The sequence below is a fragment of the Primulina tabacum genome, chromosome 2 (genome assembly GCF_025594145.1).
Source record: "Primulina tabacum isolate GXHZ01 chromosome 2, ASM2559414v2, whole genome shotgun sequence".
Lineage (NCBI taxonomy): Eukaryota > Viridiplantae > Streptophyta > Magnoliopsida > Lamiales > Gesneriaceae > Primulina > Primulina tabacum.
In genome coordinates this window covers 53,085,310-53,111,703 of record NC_134551.1, presented here as the reverse complement: position 1 = coordinate 53,111,703, position 26,394 = coordinate 53,085,310, and the positions used below count along the sequence as shown (strand labels likewise).

Here is a 26,394-nt window from a genome sequence, read left to right as displayed (position 1 = left end):
ATATTCCTCCTAAGTTCTTCGCATTCACCCAAGAGGTTGAGAAGAATAAAGATATTGATATTCGTCACATTCAGTCAAGTGAAAACTCATTAGATATCATCACAAAGGTACTTCCTACGACAACATTCAGAAATCATATATATAATATTGGGATGTGCAATATACAAAATTTGTGAAGAATTGTTCGTGTTAACATGAAGAAGAGTTTATGCGACTGCATTCTTTTTTCCTTAATATGGTTTTTATCCCAAGTAAAGTTTTAAACGAGACAGTATAAAAAGACGTAATGAAAACAATCATGATAATCATCACAAGGTGGATTGTTGAAAATAAGAATTGTAAATATTGAAAATTAGTGTGTGATGATGTATGTAATGATGTATTTATTTTTGAATTATTTCCAAAAGAATTCTATAAATAGATCTCTCAATTTGTGAAGAAAAACAAAATTGAGTGAAGAAAATTTTTAAAAAATGTGTAGTTTAATATATTTTGTAAATTTGATATTTTTACTTTTTAGCATAAATTTTTACTTTTAACAGTTTAAAAAACAAAATTTGGAGAAAATTTTATAAAAATATCTAGTTTAATATATTTTATGAGTTTAAGATTTTTACTTTTTAGCGTAAACTTTTACTTTTAAGAGTTAAAATTTAGTCAGAGGTATAAATAAATGGATAATGCATATATATATATACACACACACAAATCATTAATAGAGTAGTAAATATATAAATCAATGAAGACTTAGTTGTTACACATGTATTTGTTGAAAAGTCGTTTTCACAGATCACAAGCGAAAACACACAACTCGAAATATGCCATCAATTATCATTCAACTATCTTCCTCTTAGATATTATATATTTCCACTCCAAGTAGGTACGTTTATTCAACTTCCTACCTACCTACATAGCTACAAGACTCGGACGTGCTTCTTAAATTAATCCACTCTTTTCATTTGTATAATTAGGTGTAAAAAGATCAGCAAACTACCAATTTTTTTTTAAATCTAAACCAATTAATTAAATTTGTCGAGGTAAATTTTTTTTGGGATCAAATATACTGTTTATTAAGGATCCTGGAATTTTAAGCAAGAGGGATTCGGATTCTGATGCCTCTGTTGTTTTAGATTAGTTATCTTCAAAATTTTAAGCAAGAGGGATTCGGATTCAATTTCCAGTTCCTGTGTGCCAAATTTTATCAGTTGAAACCGTAACACTTTTACCATTTCTTCCAATAATAATTGACTTGCGAAGTGGCAGGTGAACGATTTTATTTTTAATGTCATTTACCAAGTCTATGGTTTTATACAACGTAGTTGCTTAAGTAAGTGCCCAATATTCTCCACTTTTCATTTTTAATCATTTTCTTGAATTAATATCCCAACTTCCATCAATTTCCAAGTCCTTTCCAATGTGATTGAACTCGATCTTCTTATAATCATAAATGATTAATTGATCTTCTATATAATTTTTCCCAAAAAAATTTCTTGAAATGAAGGCTCAAATCCCTTCCTGGTTTACTAGGTTCCTTCATCTTGTATTCGCAACAAAATTCTTTGTCATATCCCAAGCCATTAATGGATCCAGCAACCCCCAACAACTCTACAACACATGCAGCAATGCATTCAACTGCGGCAATACAATCAACGGAATCGGCTATCCTTTCCGGGATATTCACGATCCTCCCTACTGTGGCCACCCGAGCTTCATCCTCAGCTGTGATTCAACCAATGTAACAAGAATCTACCTCATGAACACAATGTATCAGGTTCTGGAAATAAACCAAGCCGCTCAAATCATGCGAGTCGTGAGAGACGACATCATGATGGAAACTTGCCCACAAGTGATGGTTAACACCACTTTAGACTACACCGTCTTTGGTTACGCATCCACGTATAAGAATTACACGTTCTTGTACGGTTGCCCGGCTTCGAAATATCCGTATTACAACCCTCTTTCTTGTCGGAGCGGCGGATCAAATGACGGTGATTTTGTAAACGTGTATCTGCGGCCAGGAAATCTGGGCCCTGGAAAGTGTAATACTAGTGTCGTAGTTCTAGGGCCTGGAAAAGAGGACGTTGAAAATGGGAATTCAACAGGTTTGGTTGAAATACTCCGAGAGGGATTCGAGATTAAGTGGAAACTTGATGGCGAAGCTTGTCTTGCGTGTACTGAATCCAAGGGAAGATGTGGATTCAATATAGAAAATAATCAGACGGGCTGCTTTTGCCCTGGTCCTCCATATTTGGCTGACACTTGCTCAATATTCGCTAATGGATCATCGCCTATTCCCGAATCGTCTCCGTCTCCGTCTCCGTCTCCGGGTACGCATAATGCCTTCCTTCTTGCTTGGAATTACATATGTTTTACTGCATCTTACGCAATCACTTCATTTCATTGCACAAAATTGTGAGCTATATAAGATTTTTAGACAGCTTTTTACAGTTAACACCAAGGGACGGAGCCATCCCAAAGGCTGGGGTGGGCTCCAGCCCATGCTACATTTTTTGTCCAATTAGGAATATGGATTGAGTTTTTTTAAAAAAATTTTAACCTTTTATTTTTAATTTTTAGCCCATTTTTAGCCTAATTTTTAGCTCAATTTTTAACCTAATTTTTAGCCTATTTCTCGAGAGTTTTCTTTCATAGCCGTCCCCCCAAAATACATATTTGATTTATATTATTTAATGTTGTTTATCGATTCATTCAGCCCAAGATCAAAATATTTTCTGACTACGTCCCTGTCACCGAATATTTTGAAACTACTCCAATCAAGATGCATGTTTTTTTCAAAAACCTGTTGGTTCTGTATGCGTTCATTTGATTTGGAAAACTTGGTAAAAGGTTGCAAGTGGTAGTCTAGTCTAGGCGTCTCGTTTATAAAGAAAACAAAATAAAGGGAAAATGATATTTTTCCCATTAAATTATCCATTATTTTTTTTACTAACTTTTAAAATTTTGATTTTGATACACTGACTTATAATTTTACTGTTTTGATCAAACTGTTGACGTGATATTAAAATTCACATCAATATTTTCCTACGCAGAACTTCTACGAAATTGGACTCAAAATTAACATCTTAAACCAAAATTTGAAAATTTAGTATACTTAAACACAAAATAAACAAAATTTATGAACCAAAAAATATATTTCCAAAATAAATTATGATTGTTAGGTCAGTCCACCAACCTCATCGTGATCATCAGAGTTGGTTTAGTCGCACCAAATTTAGACTCATTCGACGGCAGTTGAGGCGCATTCCTTGAAAAAGTATTCTGCTATCCCTTAGTTAATAAATTTATGTAACGTATTGGATATTAATGATAATTATATGTATTTGATTATTGATTTCTATTTAATATTTTTTTATTTTTTTAAAAAATTATATAGAATCTTTCCTAACCTCCAATTTTCGAGATACAGGCATCTTTTAGTCGTAACTGTTCCCCGTAGCCTAACAAAACAGTTAAATAAATAAAATATTTTGCTTCGGATAATGCTTTGGAAACCTGATTTGCAATGTCAATATAGAATGGGACTAATTTTGACCAATATGAATTTATGATCAATGGGAAATTACCAAATTTTGTTGTCCTGTACTAAAAAATGGGCTACGCATCAGTAGTCCACCTAGGGATGTAAATGAATCAAATCGTTTGCGAGCTATTCGAAGCTCGGCTCGATAAAAAACTCGTTTGAGTTTGTTTGTTAATCATATCAAACCAAGCCCAAGCTCGATTTTGAGCTCGAAAATTTAATCAAACCAAGCTCAAGCCTAAGGATATTCGGCTCGTGAGCTCGCAAACATGTTCGATAATAAGCTCGCGAGCTCGAGCTCGAGCTCGGCTCGTTTAGGTGGCTCGCAAACATGATTTTGGAATGTACAATAATATACTGATTTATGTTTTTTTAGCTCTTATTTGTGTCGTTTTGATTATTTATGAATGAATTTACATTTTTATGTCTGATTTAAAATTAGCTTATAGATATATTTAATTTTTAACAAGCTCGATTCAAACTCAAACTCGAGCTCAATTCTATGCTTATCGAGCTCGAAAACGAGACGAGTTCAAGCCAGGTTTGTTAAACATGCTAAACGAGCTATTAATGAATCAAGCTCGAGCCTGGCTTGATTAACATGCTAAACGAGCTTTTAACGAGCCGAGCTCGAGCTTTTCTCGAGCTCAGTAATTTCAATACAAACCGAGCTTGAGCCTGATAATAGAAGCTCGAATCGAGCTCGAGCTCGAGCCTCAAACAATTTTAAACAAACCAAGCTCAAGCATGATACTGTTTGGTTTGGTTTGGATCGTTTACATCCCTAAGTCCACCCTAGCTAGCTAGGGAGGAATTAAGATTATTGTAATATTCTAAACATAGTTTGGTACATGGGATAAGGGAGAGATTGATAAATAATCCTCCGTATTCCATGTTTGATATCTTTTTAATATCATGGGCCCTTGATAAATAATTTTTTAGAATGATAAAATGTCCCTTCTATTTGTGTGATAATTTTAATTTAATGATAAAATACACTACAAATGACTTAATTACCCTCAGTTTATAAATGATTTTTATAAATATATGCTAGTAGGTAGAAATTAAAATCAAAAAATATTTTTATTTATTTTTATATATTATATAATATGATAATTATATAAATGAATTCGAGATAATTATATAAATAATTTTTATAAATCTCAATAAAATTATTAGTATCACCCGATTAACCTTAAAAATTAATATTTGACTTGACTCACAAAATCAAGGACTCAATTATCATATTATATAATATATAAAATTAGGTAAAAATAAATAATCATGCAAGCATTATCGACGCATGAACAGATAAAAAATTTGAACTCAAACAACAACTTTGAAATTATAAAATTTATTATGGTAAGGTTAATTTTGTTATTACAATATAATATATAAATTTAATCACTCTTATTAAAATCATACCAAACATTAAATATAATATCCTACATTTTATTTATCCTTAACTTATCCTTATATTATATATCACATATTTATCCTATCATATATACCAAACTATACCTAAAAATGTAAAAATATGTAAATATTTCTTGCTGCATATTTATCGGTTTTTCTGTTGAATTTTTTGTGTAATAAAATCTTCAAATCATGTCATTTTTATTATATATATATATATATATATATATATATATGCATTGATATGTAATTATTTTTAAATTAAATTAATATTTTTTAATATCAAAATAATTAAATTGATTGAATTATTTGAACAATTGATGTGTCAACAAAATATTCAACGTTCAAAGTTCGCCTACTTTTATCACATTGCTGTAAACAAAATGCCGCCGACGCCTCGTCACTTCCCACTTCAACCAAATGCCTCCCTTTCCTCTTTTCATCACACTCGTCGCCACCCTCTTCACGGCGGTGCGTTCCCAGAACGATGCAGCCACATTCCCAGACTGCGACCGCACCTTCTCATGCGGCGCCATCACCAACATAACCTACCCTTTCACAGGCGGCGACCGCCCCTCGTACTGCGGAGTTCCTGAATACGCACTCACCTGCAGAGACGACACGATCACCGAGATGACGCATGGTGCACTCGTTTACAGAGTCCTGCAACTCGATCAAACTCAGAAAACTCTCGTTCTGTCTCGCTCCGACCTGTACACTACCACCTGCCCGTCGGAATTCCGGAACACGACCCTCAATTCCTCGTTGTTCTCTTACGAAAGTGTTCAAAATGAAGATCTTAGTTTGTTCTATGGCTGCAACACTACCGCGATGACGGTGACACCGACCAATCTTTTCCAGTGCAATTCCGGTGGCTTCAGTTTCACCAATGCGTATTATATTATCGGGCCGGTGCCAACCGACCCGATTTTGAGGATCCTATCTTGTAGCGTTAGTATTACGGTGCCTGTTTTGCGGGATGTAGGCAATCTACTTTCGAATCTGCAGCTGACACTTGGGAAGGCATTAACAGAAGGTTTTGGTGTGAATTATGTCGACCCGTACGAGAAGTGGTGCTCCGAGTGCAGTAGGTTAGGCGGGCGATGCGGGTTCGATTCGAGTTTGGTTCAACCCGTTTGTATTTGTGGAGATAGGCCTTGTCCTTTTGCTGTAACACTTGCTCCAGAAGCTAGTTCAAATGCTTCTGAAGGTAATACGGATTTGTCATGCAAGTTCTTGAGCCACTAATGTAGTCTGGACAACTTACATGTCTTGCTCTTTTGGTTTCTCGTGAGATGTTATCGTTTTTTCTCTTCTTTTTTTCTTTTTTTTTTTTTTGTAAATTGTTATCGGTGATATTCTTTTCTCTTAATGGTGAATTATATATTTATATTATCCGATCGTTTTAACTAAGATTTTGGGGATTGCTACTGCAGGAAATAGCTCTTCGAAGAAAATAGGATTGATTATTGGTACGATCTCCATCAATAGAACAAATTTCATTCACTTTCGCAAAATGTATTATGCTTGAAATTTTGATTTTCAGTTCTTTCTATGTGTGGATCCAGGTCTGGCCCTAGCTGGCGCAGTTCTTGCCAGTGTTGCGCTCGGATTCTTGATTTTCTACAGTAAACAGAGGCGTAAAAAGCAGATTGTAACCAACTATGTTGACAAAATGAGCAAGGATATCGCCGCTCCTCCCTCGAGCAAGGGTCCCTTGTTTCCCAGTTCGATGAATTTAACTAACAGCATCCCTTCATATCCATCTTCCAAATCCGAACTGGGTTGGGGAAGCACATACTTCGGGGCACATGTTTTCGACTATGCTGAACTAGAAGAAGCTACTAATAACTTCGATCCTTCTAGGGAACTTGGAGATGGTGGATTCGGCACTGTATATTATGGTATATATTCAAGCCCTTTTTATTCCTTTTTGACTTTGTTAATTCAGCCCACGGTTATTGAAGATGAGATCTTCTGTTTTCTTTTACTCGAAACAGGGGTGCTAGCTGATGGTCGCGCTGTTGCAGTCAAGCGTTTATATGAAAACAACGTCAGACGAGTGGAGCAATTCATGAATGAAGTCGAGATTCTGACCCGGTTAAGGCACGAAAACCTTGTGATGCTTTACGGATGCACGTCCAGGCGCAGCCGAGAGCTAATACTAGTTTATGAGTACATCCGAAATGGAACAGTGGCTGATCATCTTCATGGAAAACGAGCCAAATCAGGCTTGCTATCTTGGCCAGTTCGGCTACATATAGCCATTGAAACAGCTGAAGCACTTACATATCTTCACAAATCAGACATCATCCATCGAGATGTTAAAACCAACAACGTTCTTCTAGACCAAGATTTTCACGTAAAAGTTGCCGATTTTGGGTTGTCCAGATTGTTCCCCACGGATGTCACCCATGTATCAACGGCCCCACAAGGAACTCCTGGTTATGTCGATCCTGAGTACTACCAGTGTTACCAACTCACCGAAAAGAGTGACGTGTATAGCTTCGGAGTGATGTTAGTCGAGCTTATATCATCATTACAGGCCGTGGACACAAGCAGACACCGGCAAGATATCAACTTATCAAACATGGCTATTAACAAGATCCAGAACCGGACATTGCATGAGTTGGTGGATCCAAATCTTGGTTTTGACACGAATAGTACAGTGCGAAGGATGGTCACATTGGTCGCGGAATTAGCTTTTCGATGCTTGCAACATGAAAGGGATATGAGACCCTCGATGGAAGATGTTCTTGAGGTTCTGAGAGGGATTCAGAATGAGGATCTGAATGCGAATAAGGCAGAAGTACTCGACATTTTGGCGGATGAAGATGCTCGACTGCTTAGCATCATCGTTGACCCTCCGTCACCGGATTCGGTTGTCGCCAACAAATGGGGAGGTAGCTCTACATCTAATTATAGTGGCTGAACTTATCCATTTATCTGCTTGGTGTTTATGTCACAGAGAGATGGACTTCATGAAACATGTTTAAGATGTAATCCTACGATTTCATCAATTTCCATGTATGTTAATGTTATGTATTTTTTTTCATAAGTGACATGGTTTTGACCATAAGTTTCAAGGCAATGTACATGGCTTAGGTTCTGTTGCTGAGTAGTTTCTTCCAGTAACATGTGGAGCTAGAAAATTCTATGCTTTAGTTCAAAATAAACTTGTCAATCTCTGTTTTCAAGTTTTTTGCACCTCAGATTCTTTAATATAGATTCATATTAGATGACTGAACAATTAAAGAATCAGAATCCAATGAGAAAATGTCTCTATTAGCAATAAAGAATGATGAAATCAAGAGCGAAAGGAGGGCCTTTCTCCTGGTGCCACGTGTAAGAATATCAGAGGAAATGGATGGAAACACCGAAACAGAGAATAAAACGAAAAAGTGGCTGGTTTCCCGTACTTACTTAAAACAGCCCCCTCAACTCTTCTCTTTCAACCTACAAAATTACACACAGCACTCTGTCTATATACCCTTCCACACAAGATGCCTAGATCTTGCTTTTCCACACTCTGAATCCCTCCAATTCCCAATCTGATCATTTTCTTGATTGAAGAAAGAATATATCATGGCCACTTTTCAGAAATTCAAACTCTTGGCGACACAGTGTGCGGTTGCAGGTAGCCCTACTAGAAGCCCAGCCACCAGCCCAGTAAATGTAATCCACATCCGCAGGAAGAGAACCCTTCGAATGCTGCTCGGCCGCGCTGGTGGGAGAAGGCTCCCGGAGTGTCCGGATGAGAGCTCTCCTGATCGGAGGGACAGCAGCAATGAAGGGAGCTCGCCGGAGAAAGGTGAGAAGTTGTCTGCCAGGAACAAGCTCAAGGATTTGTTTGTGTCGTCGCCGCCTGCTTTCGGAGAGATGGCCTCGGAGAATGTCCGGGAAAGGTTGTTGACAACGAGCAGCGTATCCGATGGCGGCGTCAGGGAGGCTGCGTACCGCTCGCTGCGTCCGCTTTCGGCGACGATTCGACAGCGGTTGATGAGGAGAGCGTGGCGTCCGCTGCTTGTCGCCATACCTGAGTAAATGTAATAGTATTGTGAAGTGAAATTTTGTACGAACATTAAAACTTGTTGTCCTGTTCTTCTATGGTGTATTAACACACGTGCTATTTTGTCTCTGTCTTCTACTCCATAATTTCAATCATAAATTAATTACTTGGTGGAGAAATTCAAATGTTATTATTCATGGGATAAAAATCTGTATGAGACGATCTCACGGGTCGTATATCTCTTATTTGAGTTATCCATGAAAAAATATTATTTTTTATGCTAAGATTATTATTTTTATTGTGAATATCGGTAGAGTTGACCTGTCTCACAGATAAAGATACGTGAGACCGTCTTACAAGAGACCTACTCTATTAATGGTATTTTACATTTTTAGTCTTAGAAATGTTGCTATTAAAATTGAATTATTTCTGTTATATATGTAGATAAACAAATTTTTTTAACAAAAAATAATATGAATTGATTTGATTTAAATAAATTTATTAATATCAATGGAATAAATTTAACTTTGGGGCGAATTTTTTTTATTAATTATTATTGTTCTTGAGTTCAATTATTATAAGAACTCCGTACTAATTTGAACTTAAAATTGGATCTAAATAAAAAGAAGTGAAAATTTAGAGGGCAAAGAATATCTTTTTGACCAGCATCAAAGCAAGGAAGAAGACAGGGAGTGGGGGTATTGTGCTCTTTTGATAAATATTAAAGTAAAAGAAATAATGCCGACCTTTTTTAGAAATTCTCCAAGAGATTTGATTATGATAAATTTTGTACTAATGTATGAAACAAAACTTTATTAAAACTACTTGATATTTTGATTGTTCGGTAGTTTTTATTTATGTTGTAGTTTCGGTCTTATTTTTCGCAATTATATTTGGTATTAAATATGTTCTGTCTAAAAAAATTGGAGTTGCCGGTATTTCACTTGGAACAGCTATGGACATTTTAGATTCGGTTTTTTTTACCTCACAATAACTCATGATTTAATCTCATATAGATGATAAATCTTTCGTCCGTATTAAAAAATGACTTTGGTCAACTTTTTTTTATCTATATTCTTTATATAAGCAAACGTATAGGACAATTTTAAAAAATTATAAACAAAGGCATAGTCCAATACATGGGACACTTGAAAAAAATGAGGTCCTGTTTTGAAATATGTAAGATTATATGCAAAACCTCCTTCTATTTAAATTTTGAATCCAAGAAATTAATCTTTGATCAGGAATGATGTAATGTGCCTGAGCATCCAATAGAATGTCATAAATCCATGTGGGCAATCTGTGCTGTACAATGTAACACTCGAGGGAATTTTTTATTCGACCAAAGGGAATAAGATATTTTTAAATTTTTTTCAAAACTTTCATATCATGTGGTTGCATGTGGTTGTACCTCATGGATTGGGCAAATTATAAATATGCGAGAAACCGATCCACATCATACCTTTCATCCTCACAACTAAAGAGAGTTGACTAAATATTTTTTAAGTTTAAAAGTAATTTTATCCAATCTTCTCGTGTTATTTGATGTCTGCAGTAAAAAAAAAAAATTTCCAAACAAAACTAAGCATATTTCTCTGAAAACAAAACCAAACATTGTCATGAATTCTACAATTTGGGTTTAAAATCCTGAAAAACAGATGGAATCCAACAACGGCTGATTCAGATAATTTTCAGTGGAAGGTTTTTTCTAGTACGTTTTGCTCTACCGACCATAGGCTCACATCAACAAGCTGGCCATAAATCGCAGAGTCGTGAAAAAATGGACTCAAAACTCAATGAGGAAAAATGCATCAAAAGCTCGACTTGCAGGTGATAGAGATTGAATATAGAGATGATCGTGTCGCGACTTATTACAAGAACATCAAAACCCCTCCATTCTGAACATCTACCATGTGTAAAATTTACATATATAGCATAATCATGGTCATACAACCGAATGAAGCACAAACCAAATACACAAGTACATAGAGGACTAACACTGCATATGTTACATTTTCTTGGCCTCATCTTCCATTGGATCACGAAGAGTTCCGAACATCCAGTCCATCCATATTGTGTAGTGGCCATAGTTGTGGCGATAAGTGGTGTGATGAATTGTGTGGTACCCTGCGCCCATCACAGGCCATAGTTTCCCGTGTATGCAGTCGTGAATATTTGCAGTCCATATGGCCTCGATAAATAAAAGTGCTATGTGTGTGGTAAAATGCACTGGTACTAAAAAGAGAACTATGACATGAGGTACCGCCTGTAATATCCCATCGAGCGGGTGAAAAGCCAGACCTATTCCAAATAAAATAAAGAATAAGTATCCAATTGATGAACAAGTGTTAATTTCCAAGGATAAACATAAAGAAAATATAATCAGCAGACACATACAGAGGCTGCTTCTTATGCATAATTCAATGAGGGTGTGTTAGATCAAACGATTCAAGAAAATGTAATCTGAACTCATTAGTAAATTGCAAATTCTCTTTTCAAAAGCTGTCTTCAATAATGATGATGTACTCCGAAGTTCTCAAACTGAATGCATTTTAAATTATGTCTAAGATCCTTTACTTAATACAGGAACTTCAATCTATAAACACACCAGGCAAAAACAAAGGTCACAAATCCTAAAGTTTGCCTCATTATAACTCGTGTACTCATGTTCAACAGAGATCTGCGAGAAAATTGTAAAGTGACAAATATATAAAAATTTTGAATATATTTTACTAAATTGTTTTTATGTTGTCAAAGACTCAAAGTCTATTCCTTGTGTAATTTCTCTAAGACCAAAAATGCAAAAAATAAATTACACACGATCTTTGCATAACTCGAGTGTGGCTATTTCATTGAAAGACTTAATAGGAGATATGAAAGACAAAATAAACAAGAACTTACCGGCAAAGGGAGAAAGTGTATTTTGCTTGTTATAAATGTGATGAGTGGCATGAAGATACTTATAAAGCGGTTTTATGTCATGTAATTCCCGGTGCATCCAATAAATCCCAAACTCCACTATTACTAGATAGATAATCGTATAGCAAAGATAAGGAATCCACCCAACATCACATATCCTCAAATAACACTTTGTCCATCCATGTTCAATCATGTATTCAGATATTGTCGGAAGAGCACAGTACCATGGCATGGCTTTCATGGCAACTCCTATCTGCAAAAACATGGCTTTTTTCGAGGGAATGGAATCTGTAAAAAACAGGTTATCATGGACATCATTCCTTACACCAAGTTAAATTAAGAATTTATATACTGGTCTCAAGATTTGTTCCCAAAAATTGGCGGAGCCGAGGGGCGATCTAATGTAATTGCAGGGTGAAATATGAATTCCTAGAAAAACATCAAACAAAATCTCGAATTATTTTACAAGCAAAACGTGTATCGCACTGACCCAGATAAGATCTTCCCCTTGATTTATATTTTTCACAAGGGATCTCACATAGCCAATGAACGTGACTTTGTATGAGAGTTAAATTTAGCTATACACATAAGAAAGCAGAACCAATTGACATGATAGACATTATAGTAATTTAGAGAACCTTAAGAACCTGGCTCCAAATAACTTCAAAATAACAGGCACGAGGAAAGCCATCTAATGTAATTGCAGGGTGAAACCTGGATTCTTAGAAAAACATCAAATAAAATCTCAAAAAAAATTACATGTGAAAGGTGTATCACGTTTACCTGGATAAGATCTTCCCCTTGATTTCTACTTTCACAACTAATCTTACACAGCCAATAAATCACAACACAACTTTGAATGAGAGTTAAATTCAGTTCTATGCACACAAAAAGTGGAAGCAATTGACGTGATAAACACCAGAGTAATTTGGAGAACCTTAAGAACCTGACTCTCTTATCTAGCGCCTGCAAATCATCATTACAGTGCTCCAAAATAAAACATGCAGAGAAGAGCCTTAACTTTCCATCATTTACCATTGATATGTTCCATAATAACTTTAAGCTATGGATAAAATTGGGACAGCCAACTGGAACATGGGACATATTTCATCAAAGAAAATAACATAGAATAGAGTACATGCTCCACACATATTTTTTGGGGAAATGACAGTTTCAACAAAAATAAAGAAACCATTCATGTCACTTGATAAACTTGCTCAGCAGATTTTTTGAATGCAGAGAATGATCCTGGTTAGTTTTATCAACATCTCAATAATTGGTTCAAAAGTTTAACAAGATTCATGACGCAGATAAGGCCAGTAAGAGAACGAAATCCAGTAGATACAAAAATTACTTCAAATAATCAACAAAAAATCCAAATAATTATATGCCAGGTATCACAATCGAGAACATGTGTTTACTACTGTGTAGCGGAAAAGATTCAGAAATTGAATTTCAAATGACAGTTGACGATATATTCAGATCCAAGTTTAAGCAGCAAAAGTGAAACTGAGCAGAACTACATAGGCAGCAGATTAAACAAAGAAACACCCTCAACCCATCCGCCTCTTCAAGAAAAAGAATCAAAACAAAGCAAGAAACCACGCATTAATCACCATTATTGCACAAAATCGGCACAAGCTTTATACCCCAAAATATATACATATATTAAAAAAAACCTTTACAAAATGGAAACTTTTGATTTTCAGGTAAGGTAGATAAACAAAATCGAATAAAAAAATTAAGAAAACCAAAAAAGAAAAAAAGAAAAAAAAAAAGTCCATGAAAAAATTATAACCAGTGTAAAGTTGAAACATAAAAAAAGAAAAGTACCTTTGGGAATATAAACATTGCGCTTCAAGTAGTAGATATAGAAACACCACAAAATCCCAGAGATAAAATAAAGCAAAGTGCCTCCAACGTAGTTCCGTAGCCACCCTCTGTAGAAGTGAGGTAATGCAGCGCACCACTTCTCCGGAAGCATTGAACCCAATACGATGTCATTGTACCATGAGGTTTCCTCCACGAACAACTTCAAGTAATCTTCCTTCATTAGACCTCGGTTCCGGTGCCGGCGTCTCGTGTCCCGACCACCGGCGGAGATTTTTTGTTGCTAATGATAATGAGAAAAATTATGTGGAAGGGAGAGATTAATACACTGTACTAGTGAGATCCTCAGGTTTTACTTTGCCAGAGCAAATTACCTTATGCCAGAGCATAATCTTGCCTAATCTCCTATTTACCCTCGGTAAGATTTAAGTTTCTTGCTGTCATACGAGTAAAATGGAGAATTCAATTTGATTTTGTAGTCAAATTTAAGTATTTTATTATAATTTTAATTCTTCAAATTGGGTTGAGGATTTCTAAAGGAATTTTTTTATTTGCAAATTTCAATATGCATATGTTATATTCTGAATTATGCCCCAACAAATCTCTATTTTTTGTTTGTATTAAAGATAATTAACATTTGCCTTTAGAATTAAAAAGTTTTGTGTACCAAAATTTTCAAATTACAGACCGTTATCGTATCAAAAAATTCGATATTGTTACCGTATCGTACCGAAATCTTCGATATACCATTAGTTCAGTATTTTTCGATATTATAATCTCGATATAGCGAAACTTCCGTATTTTTTCCCACCTTTATTCGGGATGTGATGCGATGTCCGACGGAAGTAGGAAATTTTCATAAATGTATAGTTGCCAGAATTTTCAATCTTTTCCCCTTGTATATTTACAAAGCATACAAAGTGAGAAACAAAACCTCACACGAAATATGCCAAAGGACAAAATTAATTTCGTCTCAGAATTTCCAATATACGTGTACGGAAAAGGTGATCAACTGGGGGTTTATTTCGATTTGCACGTGCTGTTCTTTTATAGATAGCGGACATGTTTTTTTTTTACTGTCTAGATTTTATATACCAATATTTTATACTAGATCGATCTTTAAAAAAAAATGATTCAGTTAATTACACCGGTTCTAAATCAAATCAATTTATCTTAAAAAATAGTTCAAACCGATTTAATCAATGATCGAACCGAAAATTTTTATATCATGTATAAATAATATATTTAAAATTCTAAAGATTTTAAATATATATTGAAATAATAATAAAAACTATTTATCAAAATTTTAAATATAAACAAGATACATATAATAAATATAATTATATCCATATTTTTAGACAAAATAAGCTTTAATTCTGTTAAATAATGTGTCTTTTATTCAAGTTATAAGGGTAAGTTATAAGGGTATTATTGGTTAAGAGACATTACTACAAGTTCAAACTAAAAACAAATTAATGTACACTGAACTGTCCGAAAAGCCATGTCAAGATGTCAAATATGTCTTCCTCATCCAAGAAAAGGATACCAAATGGGGGAAATTAGACTATGATCAATCAAACCTGTCCCATAACTGCAGACGAAGCTGTAAGATACATGAATAGCGTACTCAGATAGCCGGACTCAGAGCAAGCTCGATTTCCTCCAAAGATCGGCCCTTCGTTTCCACAACATTACCGGCTATGTACATGACTGCCAGAAGACAAACACATGCAAATCCCAGGTACACTGTGCTGATTCCGAATTTATTTACAACGCTCAAGAAGTACAGGCCGATCACAAAATTGGATATCTGCGCGAGAGAGAAACAAAGGAAGCATCATATTAACCGAGTTGATAACACATAAACAGATTCAATTAATTTGCTTTAAATCTTAAGAAATATATTTGAAGTCTCAATATGTTTTTTCTTGAGGAAGCAATTATAAGATAATGCTCGGTATTAGGTTACAGAAATAATGCCTACTTCACTTGTAAAATCTGAAATTCTTCAATATCCGTCTCAAGTGGTGCACAAATTTATTCAGGAAAATAAGTTGATATTGAATGTAACAAGAGAAAAACATAGAGGTGCAGAAAGTTGGTGGTGGACAAATTGCATAGATTTTCTTACCCAATGCATGCCCAAAGACAATGCCACTGCTTTGGCTCTGATCCTAGAGGCAAAGATCTCTGGAAGTAGCAGAGCAGGTACGGGACCAGCACCAAGAGAAAAGGACAGTACATAACTGCAGAAAGGAACAAACAATACGATACTATTAAAGACGAAACAATCCTACAAAGATGGAAACTGAACCTGAACTATGGGCATTTAACAACTTACAGAACAGTGCCAAGGACAGCAAGTGTTCCAGAATAAGATGTCAGAGCATTCCAAGTGAAGGTCAGGAAGAGTAGCAGCATAGAAACGGCCTTCGAACACACACAAATTGGTTATCGGTAGTGATTATAATAACCATAAATGAAAAACTCAATCCATAGTAAACAGGTACAGTGGGCCAGACAGAGGTTTGAAGTCCCTTGAAGAGGTAAAAAGTTTTTCCAAAACTTTAAGCATTCGTCTGAAGATAAAGAGCAATGTAGACCGATGACATTTAATGAAATGTCCCATTGATGCTTCATAACATTACAAATTGCTGATTTTATAAGATTAAATTCCGTCAAAACGAGTCCTACCTTGGAAATAAAAAATACAGTTAAAGAGCTGATAATTCAACAGACATAAATAATTTCAGTGGCAAAACAAGCCAGTACTTCAAGATAAGGTATTGTTCTAAATGATGTTTTCGTGGAGTATATTCCTCTTGATTAAAGTATGTCTTCACCTATCACAAGAAGCATCATCCTTTTTGTCTTTGAGACCTCAGACATGAAATTTAGTTAAAACGTTTACAAATAATACCTTTTACTATCAAGTATCCAAAATGTAATCTTACCATTCCAGAAAAGCTTATAAGCAGAAGACTTTTTCTTCCTTGTTTGTCCATCAATGAAGATGCAATAGTTGTGCCTAACAAACGATTGGAATCATGTGAGGGAAGCTAGGCAAATATAATCATAAAACTCCCAAAACCTCCAAAATAAAACTAACCAAACACATTTGCCGCTCCAACTAGAGCACTAGCAGCAACATCAGAAGCAACTCCAGCGCTACGGAACACGGCCGTCGAATAATAAACAACTGCATTTATCCCAGCAAGCTGCTGCAGCAAGAAGAGAGCTGCACCGACACTGACAACTGCGGAGGAACATGAAAAAGTATTGCTTTCAAGGAGATACTATATGTTTCAACAAAAGCTCACACGAAATTGGACAAAAAGAAACCAAACTATGGTCACCCATTAACTGTTCAATTATATTTACGAGCGCATCGAACAACATAGAATACAACCAAAATTTGTAAGCCCTCATTTATGATGCATATATAATTCTATAATGAGTACAAAAACCACCTACAACAAGAAAGGGGCATAAACTAATGTATCGTTGAAAGAAGGAATATTAGACAGAAAAAGGTAGGGATCCACACCAAATTAGTTGAATTATATGTCTCAGTTCCCTCAAATTGTCGCAATCAGCCAACTCAGACATACAATACATATATCCCAAGAGAGTAAGTCATAGCCCATAAGAGAAAGAAGAATACGAGGAGATCGATGAGTCAATGAAACCAGAGTTGAAACGCAGTTAGTTCACCAGCAAATAGTCTTGACACTTCCAGCCATTGTTCTTCGTTTTATGGTGCTAAAGAAGTTAACACACTTATGAAGAACTATGGTCCAAACATATCTAAACTTACTATGGTTGAGTTCAAGTGGCCATTTATGATTAACAAATTTTGGATGTGTGGATTTTTTGTGAGGCGTTGACTTTTCATTTTTACATGACAAACAATCAACAAAGTCAAACATAAAGAGGGGGATAGTTTTTCTCTACACTTTCTTCTTCCCCGGAAATGCATGTTCATCAACATATGCATCTTTAAATGCTGGTGGGGTCAGGAAACCACTTGTTAACAAAAGATATACCGTTTCGGTAACGACGGCTCAAAAGATCAAACCATCCAGCTTCTGGTTCAGAGGAACCTTGACTGGCAGCATCCAAGTCACTCATAACCTCCACAACTCTTTCTTTTCCATATAGCTTCCTAATAGACGTTTCTGCTTGAGAAATTTTTCCTTGCTGTACAAAAAGAAAAGGTCCTCATCAAGCATCAATTAACAAGAAGAACCATTCAGATACACAAAAAAAAATATAGAAATGTGTTGATCTGAAGTTTTTCTATACTGAAGTTTCGAACCTGGTACAACCATCGTGGACTTTCAGGAGAAAATGTCATTCCAAGGGCCAATAACATAGATGGAACAAGCGCCACACCAAACATTGTCCTCCACCTGATACATGGATCAGATGCTTGGTAAGATAATAATCAGGCAATGTAAGTGCAGGCTAAAATATGAAATGAAAAATTCATGAAAAACAAATGATAGAAGACCAAAATCGTCATGATATTGTATAGAATCTTTAGGCTTGTATTCAATATAGACAAAATTATTCACATCCTCTATGCCGACACTCCATTATATTATAATATAACAATGAAAAGAAATCAAATCCTTCTTCAGCTACCTTACATTATACAATCCAATAATAAACAATTTTCACTCACTCAAAACCAAATAAAACCAGCTGAACTTGAAGGCCCACGAGCGATATAATATGAAAACATAAGATAGTTATACACGAAACTAATGTAGGTTTCAGACTTGATTCACAAAAAACTTGCCAAATCATTATTGACTCTTAAGGCAATTTCAAGAAAAAAGATATAAGACTATTTCCCATGGAGACAACCATAGGCATTTCAAGAATTCTTGATGTATCTGGTGGAACTGTGGAAAGTAATATGTGTGATCATCCAGCTTCGATACAGAAGGATTTAAATGAGAAAATACCACAAAGGATTCCCTGCCAAAGGTAATCCAGCTACCAAAGCCGCGAGAATCCCAACACAAATAAACAATTGGTTTACAGACCCGAGTGTGCCACGAACTTCGGTAGGTGAAATCTAGTGGCAGAAACCAAGGTAAGATGAAGAACAAAATGCATTTGAGTAAGACAGAAAATAGAAAAAGGTGAGAAACAAATGTACCTCAGATATATAAAGTGGGACAATAGCAGATGATATGCCAATCCCAATTCCAGCTAGTAAACGGCCAATTATCATAGCCTCTATACTTTGAGCCGTGGCACTGTAAATAAGGAGGCAGTTTAGGCACAGTTATTCTAATAACTTTATCAAATCCAAAACATCCTCCATCCCAACTACAGACCAAAGAAATGCTCCAATAGTAAGTGGGATTGCATCCAACTGGAAGGTCTTTGTTCGACCAAATTTATCAGCCAACGAACCCCCAGTAAATGAACCAACAGTGGCACCGGCTAGAAGAGTGCTAACAACCCAGCCTACATAAAAAACATTGGTATAACAATATGCATGCCGAAAGTACTAAAATAGTAACCACTGGACAAAATTATTATGGCTTCCAAAGATAAATACAAATCATTCATTTCCAGAAAAACTTTGCCTGAATATTGGATAGAAAGGAAAGGAGTCTCCTCAACAGTCAGGTCAAAACTATGCGAGTTTATATCCACCTAAAGATCATTTGGAAGAAGACCTGGACAATGAATACAATTAACATGAAGGGGAAAATCCTTTCATTTCTTTAACAAAGAAATGTGCTTGCTTCTTGCTACGTGAACAGAAAAATTGCAAGCCGGCAGACTTCCAAGGCCGAGGGAAACAAAAAAGACAATAGTTTTTACTAATAGTTTTGTTTGCTATCCAAAACTCTTCCAAAAAATACTTGATGATTGGCCACGGGACACTGGATAAACGACTGGCTAAAGGCTCCACTGTTTTCGCTCTGTTATCCCCGTAGTAAGTGATTTTCTGAAATTCAAATATATGGGCAAGATTCGGTTTGATTCCATCTCGAATTAATTGTCCATTTCCTAAACAATGCAAATATACCTAAAAATTAAGAGTTAGATCAAACACAACTTGCCTTTTAACACCGCATTCTCAGCAATCCCAAGGTCCTTAGCGAGGTACTCTAAAGCTCCATTAACAACCCTGAACAAGAGTGGAGTATGTCGGTAGTACATAAAAACATAATTTTCAGAAATATAATAGAAAAGCAAGTCAATAAACATCCAATCAATCAACATCCAACCAACGACCAAGAGAATAAGAATACAACTGAAGTGGATTTCTACTGATTTAAAATTCTAGCTCAAGGTCAGGTACTCCTAAACATCAGATTTGCAAAAAGGAAAGGCAAAAAAAAAAAAAAAGCATACCCTAAATGGTATCCAAAAAGAATGGCTCCCAAGCAAGCAACGCCGACATACGGAAGCACTGATCCAGATGATTTCACATGGATTTTGGCAGATGCAGCATCCTCAACATCTCCTTCTGTCGCTCGACAGGATATAAAATAATTAATCATACATCTAATACATAAATAAATGTCCACAAAAATAAGCTTCAACTTTTACTCAACATTGTAAAAAAAAAATATATGTGAAATATTTGAAATTACATAATGAGAACATACACTTATTAAAAATAGATTAGTAGTATCAAAACTCAGCACATATTTGGTGATGTATTATCAAAATGGAGTTTAACAATAGTGATTACTTGATAATTGACGACTAACAAAGCTTAAGTGCTCCGAAATTTCATCCCCATAAAATTCAAGAATAAAATGTCAACAGTTGGGAATTAATAATGACGTCACTAGGCATAGTGAAACCAACTAAGACGTGCAAAATACATTCCATCACCGCATCACAAATTTCAGCGCACCAAGTGAATCGTACGGTGTCTTGAAGAGTGAACATGTACTAAAGAAAATATTCCAATTCATCCAGAAAAGGCTGCCAAATTCCCTCGCTGACTATATTTTTTCGAATGAATGAAAACAACAGTCGATTAAAAGTAAAAAGAAATTCTAACGTGTAATACGAAAATACAAACCAGAAGCTTGAGCCCTGACTGATCTGAACTTGGTCGATGATCCGAAGACGGATTCAACACTTCCTTTCGCTCCCATTGACGCCCAACCGATCCTAAATCCAAAGCAACCAGTCCGCTTACTCATCGGAAGTCGAGTTTCAATTACAGGGAACGCCGAGTCCTTTTTCCCATAATCACTCACTCCCAAAAAAAGTCTGCGGTTTTGAAGGCCATAGCCCGATTTAATGGAAGCTTGCATTTTCCACGAACTGACCTGTCAACGCTTTGATTAGGAGTTAGGACAATTAAGAAAGTCAACAAAAAGAGTAAAATAAGTACACCGAAAACGCAACTCTAATTCAATCCCAGTCACGCCGTAATTAAATAGCGAAATCAAAGGAAAATAAACTCATCCACCAAAAACCGGTGAATGCAGATTCCACAGAACACACACAAAATCGTATCAGAATCCAACAAATTAGCACCATACTCTTACCAGTTTTGAATCGATGGCGGTTGTGTTGGAACGATCAAAGAAGCGTGCCCTGGCGGATGAACTTCGGGGGCTCCGTGCCTGCGGAGAAACGACAAGTGAGAAGAAGGAAACAACTGTGACTGTTTGCTTAATCGTTAATAGTAACGAAATCGGTGGAGATTTCAAACTTTCATTTTCCTATTTATTTTCGAAATTCAAATAAAACTTATCCTTATCCCACATTCAAAATAGACTGTCCGGTACTCTTAATTAGTAATCATTAAATTTTATAATTTTTTTGGACAGCACACGTCGGAGAAAAATGATACGAGCAAGGGTTGGATCCTTAATCGAATTGGTCGCGACTTGCGCTTTGGTGGACGCCTCGTCGGGGAGCCTGAGTTGAGAGAGAATCGGGGAATAGATTTTGTGTGTTGCAGATGGATGGATAAGTGCCTTGCTGTGCTGCATGTGGCAGCAAACTGCAGAATTTTTTGCCAAATAGTACAAAACATAATGAATTTCATATAATATTATTGCATAATGAATGGGATATTTATATAAAATGTTTTTTAAATAACAAAAATATATTTATTTCAGATATGATCACACAAACTTATATCTTTAAAAAAAAAAACCATATCAGTATATTATGGAGTAATCACATTATCAAATTAAGATAAACATTTTTGTATATCTTAAAAGAAACCATATCAAAAAAATGTTATGGAGTAATCACAGACCAAATTAAGATAAACGATTTCAAAAATGTTGGTTTGACCAATTTTCTTGATTTATTGGATCGTCAGCTCAAGGTCAATTTTTTAAAAAACTACGGCCCTGGAAACAGTTGGTATTCCAACAAACTTCATATAAACAAAGGGATCAAACGCTTCAAAATCGAACGGTGCTGACCCCACAGAAGCAGGTGAAATTCAATTCCCAGGAAAATCCAAGCTTCACAACACCACCAAAAAGGCCGAATGGGTCCTCCATCCTGACGACTTGACCCAGTCGGTGTCAGATTACTCCTCCATTTTAAGGAAGGAGAACCGTAGACCCGCCGTGGCACTGCCCGCCACCTGTGGTGGAGCGATCGGTGACGCCGCCAACAGCCGCCCACGAATTCTGGGGAGAAGATGGGAGTGTTGGATCAATTATTTATATGGGCTTATATGTGAATAATTATGTGCTGTGGGTTGTCTATTAAGTTAAGCCCAAAATAAAGTGATCAATTAATGGTTCGGGTTATTGAGCTTTAATGTATCTAATGGGTTGTGGGCCTTTAATGTGTAGAGACATAAGTGTAATTTCTGTTTTTATGATGGGCTAAAACAGAAATATCAGAAGATATTGGTAAACATTATCTATAAATATGGGTCATGGTCCTCAGATCTCGCGTTGTCACTTTCACTATTCTCTCCCCCATTAAGAAAATAGTTCTGAAGAGAAACTAAAGGATTCTCTCAAAGAAAGAGCGCGTAGATCTGGAAGATCAAGACACGTTCTAAACAATTCAGGATTATGGCTTCAGGTACGCTTCCGCTTAAGATTTCAGTCAAATTCTTGATGATTTATCATGATGGATTCTACGGTTTATGGGTTTTCCCCAACAAGTGTTATCAGAGCCATTCATGTTTGAATCATTGAGATTTGTTTAAAGTTTTTGGATACTTTTTGGATCCAGATCTGAAAAAAAAAATTAAATTTTGTTTTAAATTTTTTTTGATATGACTTCAGATCTGGAAAATATATTGATATGTTTTCAGATCTGAAAATATTTTGATACGGTTTCAGATCTGAAAATTATTTTGGTTTAGATCTGAAAATTTTTGATATGGTTTCAGATCTGGAAAATATTTTGGTTGAAAACCAAATCTTTTAAAGTTTCAGTTTTGGTAAAAAGATTTAGTTGTAAAATTTTAAAGATTTGGTATAAGATTTAGATTTTCCTTTCGGTTTTTGTTCAACAAAATATTTTAGAGGAAAATCGAAAAATTCGGATTAATTTTTTTTTAAAAAAAAAGTACGGATTCGGGTCGGGTCGTACGGACCCGGGTCGACCCGAACCGTACGGATTCGGGTCGGGTCGTAGGATCCGGGTCGACCCGACCCGTACGGAATTTCCGAAAAAAAAAATTTCAGTTCAGATTTATTCGGTTAAGGTTAAATTTTCATTAATTCAAATAATGATAAGGTTATATGTATTTTAAAAATTGATTAATTGAAATAAAATGTCGCTAAAGTGACCTCTTTTATGGAAATTAATTTTATTTTGAAATACAAAAGGATTTTGGGTATATGTGATTTATATGAATACTGATCGGCCCAAAGGAAGGTTAATATTTAATATAATTACATATGCACTTGTGGTGGTAAACATGTGATAGTTGTTCGGTTTCATGTGAATAATAAATCGGCCCAAAGGAAGGTTGTTATTTTGACATGATAGTTACTATCAGTGTTTGACTGCTGCGCCAGGATATCACTTACAAGTTAATCTTTTGTCCAAAGATGAAACATTAATGGAGTGCTCGATATTCTGTTTATGGGGGTTTACATTATTTGAATTTATTGATTATTTTATTTGGATATTTAGTTGAACATGTATATTTGGTTTTTATTCTCTGTTCAGATTTGACTCCTGCAAATATTCACTCCAACATAAATTTTATTCCTATGTTAAATGGCTCTAATTTTAAATCATGGCAAGAGAATTTATTGATAGTTCTCGGAGTCATGGATTTGGACCTTGCGATAAGGGTTGACTCTCCTTCTGCCGTTACGGATAAGAGTACCTCTGATGGAAAGAAGGAGTTTGAAAGGTGGGAGAGATTGAATCGCATGTGTATGATGATCATGAAGAGGGCCATTCCAGAAACATTCAGGGGCACAATGTCTAGCGACATTGCTACGGCTAAGGCTTTCCTTCAAGACCTCGAAAAGAGGTTTGCTAAAAGTGAAAAGTCTGAAATTGGTACACTTTTGGCAAGCCTCGTTTCAATGAGGTACAGAGGTAAGGGCAATATCAGGGAGTACATTATGGAAATGTCTCATCTTGCTTCAAGGTTGAAAGCACTGAAGCTTGACCTCTCTGAGGACTTGCTGATGCATTTGGTTTTGATATCTCTTCCTCCTCAGTTTAACCAGTTCAAGGTGAGCTATAACTGTCAGAAAGAGACTTGGTCTCTGAATGAGCTCATCTCGCACTGTGTCCAGGAAGAGGAAAGGTTGAAGCAAGACAAGACAGAAAGTGCTCATTATACATCTACCTCGAAGGATAAAAGAAAGAAACGACAGTATAAGGAAGCTGCGGATACACAGCCTCCGAAGAAACAACAGAAGAATCCTAGTGATTCTCAAAGTTCTGGTTGTTTTTTCTGTGGCAGTGATGGGCATATGAAGAAGCAGTGCAGTAATTATCACGCTTGGCGTGCTAAGAAAGGTATGCTTCTGAATATGGTTTGTTCTGAGGTTAATTTAACTTCAGTGCCTAGACACACGTGGTGGATATATTCTAGTGCAACAACTCACATCAGTGTGTCTATGCAGGGTTGCCTGGATTGTCGAAAACCAAGTGATGCTGAAAGATTCATCTATGTTGGTGACGGCAACAAAGTTGAAGTTGAGGCAATAAGAAAATTTAGATTATTGTTAAAGACTGGAATATATTTGGATCTTTATGAAACATTTGTTGTGCCGTCTTTTAGACGGAATTTGATTTCCATTTCTGCATTGGACAAATTTGGTTATTCTTGTTCTTTTGGAAATGGAATATTCAGTTTGTTTCTCGATTCAAAATTGGTTGGTTCTGGTTCTTTATCAGGATATGATAATCTCTATTCTTTGGATGTTATTGCTTCATTTAATGAACCACTGCAAACAAGTAGAGACACTAAAAGAAAATTAACCAGTGAGAATTCAGCTGTGTTATGGCACAAAAGATTGGGTCATATCTCTGAAAAGAGAATAAGGAGACTCGTGTCAGACGAAATTCTCGAACCTTTAGATTACACAGATTTTAATAATTGTGTTAATTGTATAAAGGGAAAACAAACCAACAAAAGGAGATTTGAAGCCAACAGGTGTTCAGACGTCTTAGAACTTATACATACTGATATTTGTGGGCCATTCTCTTCGGCTTCTTGGAATGGTCAACAGTATTTTATAACGTTTACAGACGATTTTTAAAGATATGGCTTCATTTATCTCATTCATGAAAAGGCACAGTCATTGGATGTGTTCAAAAACTATAAAGTTGAAGTTGAAAATCAACTTGGCTTAAAGATTAAAAGCGTTAGATCTGATTGTGCTGGTGAATATTATGGTAGATATTACGGTTCAGGTGAACAACGTCCAGGACCTTTTGCTAGATTCCTGGAGGAATGCGGTATCGTCCCACAGTACACTATGCCGGGTTCGCCCACTATGAATGGTGTTGCTGAAAGACGAAACAGAACGCTTAAGGACATGGTGAGGAGTATGATCAGTTATTCTACCTTACCAGAATCACTCTGGGGAGAAGCACTAAAGACCGCAGCATATATCCTTAACAGGGTTCCAACTAAGGCAGCGACCAAAACCCCTTATGAACTTTGGACGGGTAAAAAGTCCAGTCTTAAGCATCTGCACGTTTGGGGATGTCCAGTTGAGGCAAGGCTTTACAAGCCTAATGAAAAGAAACTGGACTCAAGGACGGTTAGTTGTTATTTTATTGGATACTCTGAAAGATCCATGGGGTACAAGTTTTATGATCCCACGAGTAAGTCGATTATTGAGTCAGGAAATGCCAGGTTCTTTGAGGATGTTGAGTTTGCGGGGGGATATAAAGTAAGGGATATTGTCTTTGAAGAGGAATATGTAAATATTCCCACAGGTGTCTTGGACATTGGTCAGGATCATATTCCACACTTTGACCAAGACACAATACAGGAAGACAATATTAGAGATCCTCTCATTCCAGATGAACAAACTCAAGCACCTCCAGAACCTATGCCATTAAGGAGATCCACTAGAGAGCGGAGAAATGCAGTGCCAGATGATTACATTGTATTTTTTCAAGAACATGAGGCAGACATTGGATTGATGGAGGATGATCCTATTAACTTTCGTCAAGCCATGGAAAGTTCTAACTCTCAAAAGTGGAATGATGCCATGAA

The 26,394-nt window shown here is 36.0% G+C and overlaps 5 protein-coding genes across 12 annotated transcripts; 3 read left to right on the top strand and 2 right to left on the bottom strand.

Annotated features, from left to right (window-relative positions):
- Nucleotides 1–1,324: 1,324 nt before the first annotated feature.
- LOC142536940 (LEAF RUST 10 DISEASE-RESISTANCE LOCUS RECEPTOR-LIKE PROTEIN KINASE-like 1.4) lies at nucleotides 1,325–8,154 on the top strand. 2 transcript variants are annotated; one of them, XM_075642403.1, is made up of 4 exons: nucleotides 1,325–2,327; nucleotides 6,394–6,429; nucleotides 6,526–6,861; nucleotides 6,958–8,154. In XM_075642403.1, the coding sequence occupies exons 1-4, from the start codon at nucleotides 1,496–1,498 to the stop codon at nucleotides 7,887–7,889; spliced, it is 2,136 nt and encodes a 711-aa protein (XP_075498518.1). In that variant the 5' UTR covers nucleotides 1,325–1,495; the 3' UTR covers nucleotides 7,890–8,154. The 2 variants fall into 2 exon arrangements, with proteins under 2 accessions (XP_075498518.1, XP_075498519.1); XM_075642404.1 differs by lacking the exon at nucleotides 1,325–2,327 and adding an exon at nucleotides 5,334–6,167.
- A 388-nt stretch (nucleotides 8,155–8,542) lies between these two features.
- Nucleotides 8,543–9,001, top strand: LOC142537863 (uncharacterized). The gene has a single exon (XM_075643345.1). The coding sequence runs from the start codon at nucleotides 8,543–8,545 to the stop codon at nucleotides 8,999–9,001; it is 459 nt and encodes a 152-aa protein (XP_075499460.1).
- A 1,758-nt stretch (nucleotides 9,002–10,759) lies between these two features.
- On the bottom strand, nucleotides 10,760–14,057 carry LOC142536939 (delta(7)-sterol-C5(6)-desaturase-like). Of its 2 annotated transcripts, none has more exons than XM_075642401.1 (3): nucleotides 13,719–14,057; nucleotides 11,868–12,173; nucleotides 10,760–11,267 (listed from the first exon to the last, which is right to left on the bottom strand). In XM_075642401.1, exons 1-3 carry the CDS (start codon nucleotides 13,936–13,938, stop codon nucleotides 10,975–10,977), a joined length of 819 nt encoding a protein of 272 aa, XP_075498516.1. In that variant the 5' UTR covers nucleotides 13,939–14,057; the 3' UTR covers nucleotides 10,760–10,974. The 2 variants fall into 2 exon arrangements, with proteins under 2 accessions (XP_075498516.1, XP_075498517.1); XM_075642402.1 differs by lacking the exon at nucleotides 13,719–14,057 and adding an exon at nucleotides 12,524–13,675.
- Nucleotides 14,058–15,130: 1,073 nt separating this feature from the next.
- On the bottom strand, nucleotides 15,131–22,345 carry LOC142536938 (plastidic glucose transporter 4-like). Of its 6 annotated transcripts, none has more exons than XM_075642394.1 (16): nucleotides 22,151–22,345; nucleotides 21,547–21,717; nucleotides 21,257–21,334; nucleotides 20,782–21,034; nucleotides 20,100–20,214; nucleotides 19,805–19,872; nucleotides 19,067–19,199; nucleotides 18,886–18,985; nucleotides 18,689–18,801; nucleotides 18,034–18,127; nucleotides 17,762–17,915; nucleotides 16,825–16,971; nucleotides 16,670–16,743; nucleotides 16,057–16,145; nucleotides 15,847–15,961; nucleotides 15,131–15,525 (listed from the first exon to the last, which is right to left on the bottom strand). In XM_075642394.1, exons 1-16 carry the CDS (start codon nucleotides 22,229–22,231, stop codon nucleotides 15,343–15,345), a joined length of 1,968 nt encoding a protein of 655 aa, XP_075498509.1. In that variant the 5' UTR covers nucleotides 22,232–22,345; the 3' UTR covers nucleotides 15,131–15,342. The 6 variants fall into 6 exon arrangements, with proteins under 6 accessions (XP_075498509.1, XP_075498510.1, XP_075498511.1 ...); XM_075642395.1 differs by having other exon boundaries at nucleotides 21,565–21,717; XM_075642396.1 differs by having other exon boundaries at nucleotides 21,586–21,717; nucleotides 22,151–22,344.
- Nucleotides 22,346–23,500: 1,155 nt separating this feature from the next.
- On the top strand, nucleotides 23,501–25,057 carry LOC142538073 (uncharacterized). Its single transcript, XM_075643517.1, has 2 exons — nucleotides 23,501–24,680; nucleotides 24,788–25,057. Exons 1-2 carry the CDS (start codon nucleotides 23,915–23,917, stop codon nucleotides 24,814–24,816), a joined length of 795 nt encoding a protein of 264 aa, XP_075499632.1. The 5' UTR covers nucleotides 23,501–23,914; the 3' UTR covers nucleotides 24,817–25,057.
- The last annotated feature ends 1,337 nt before the right edge of the window (nucleotides 25,058–26,394 follow it).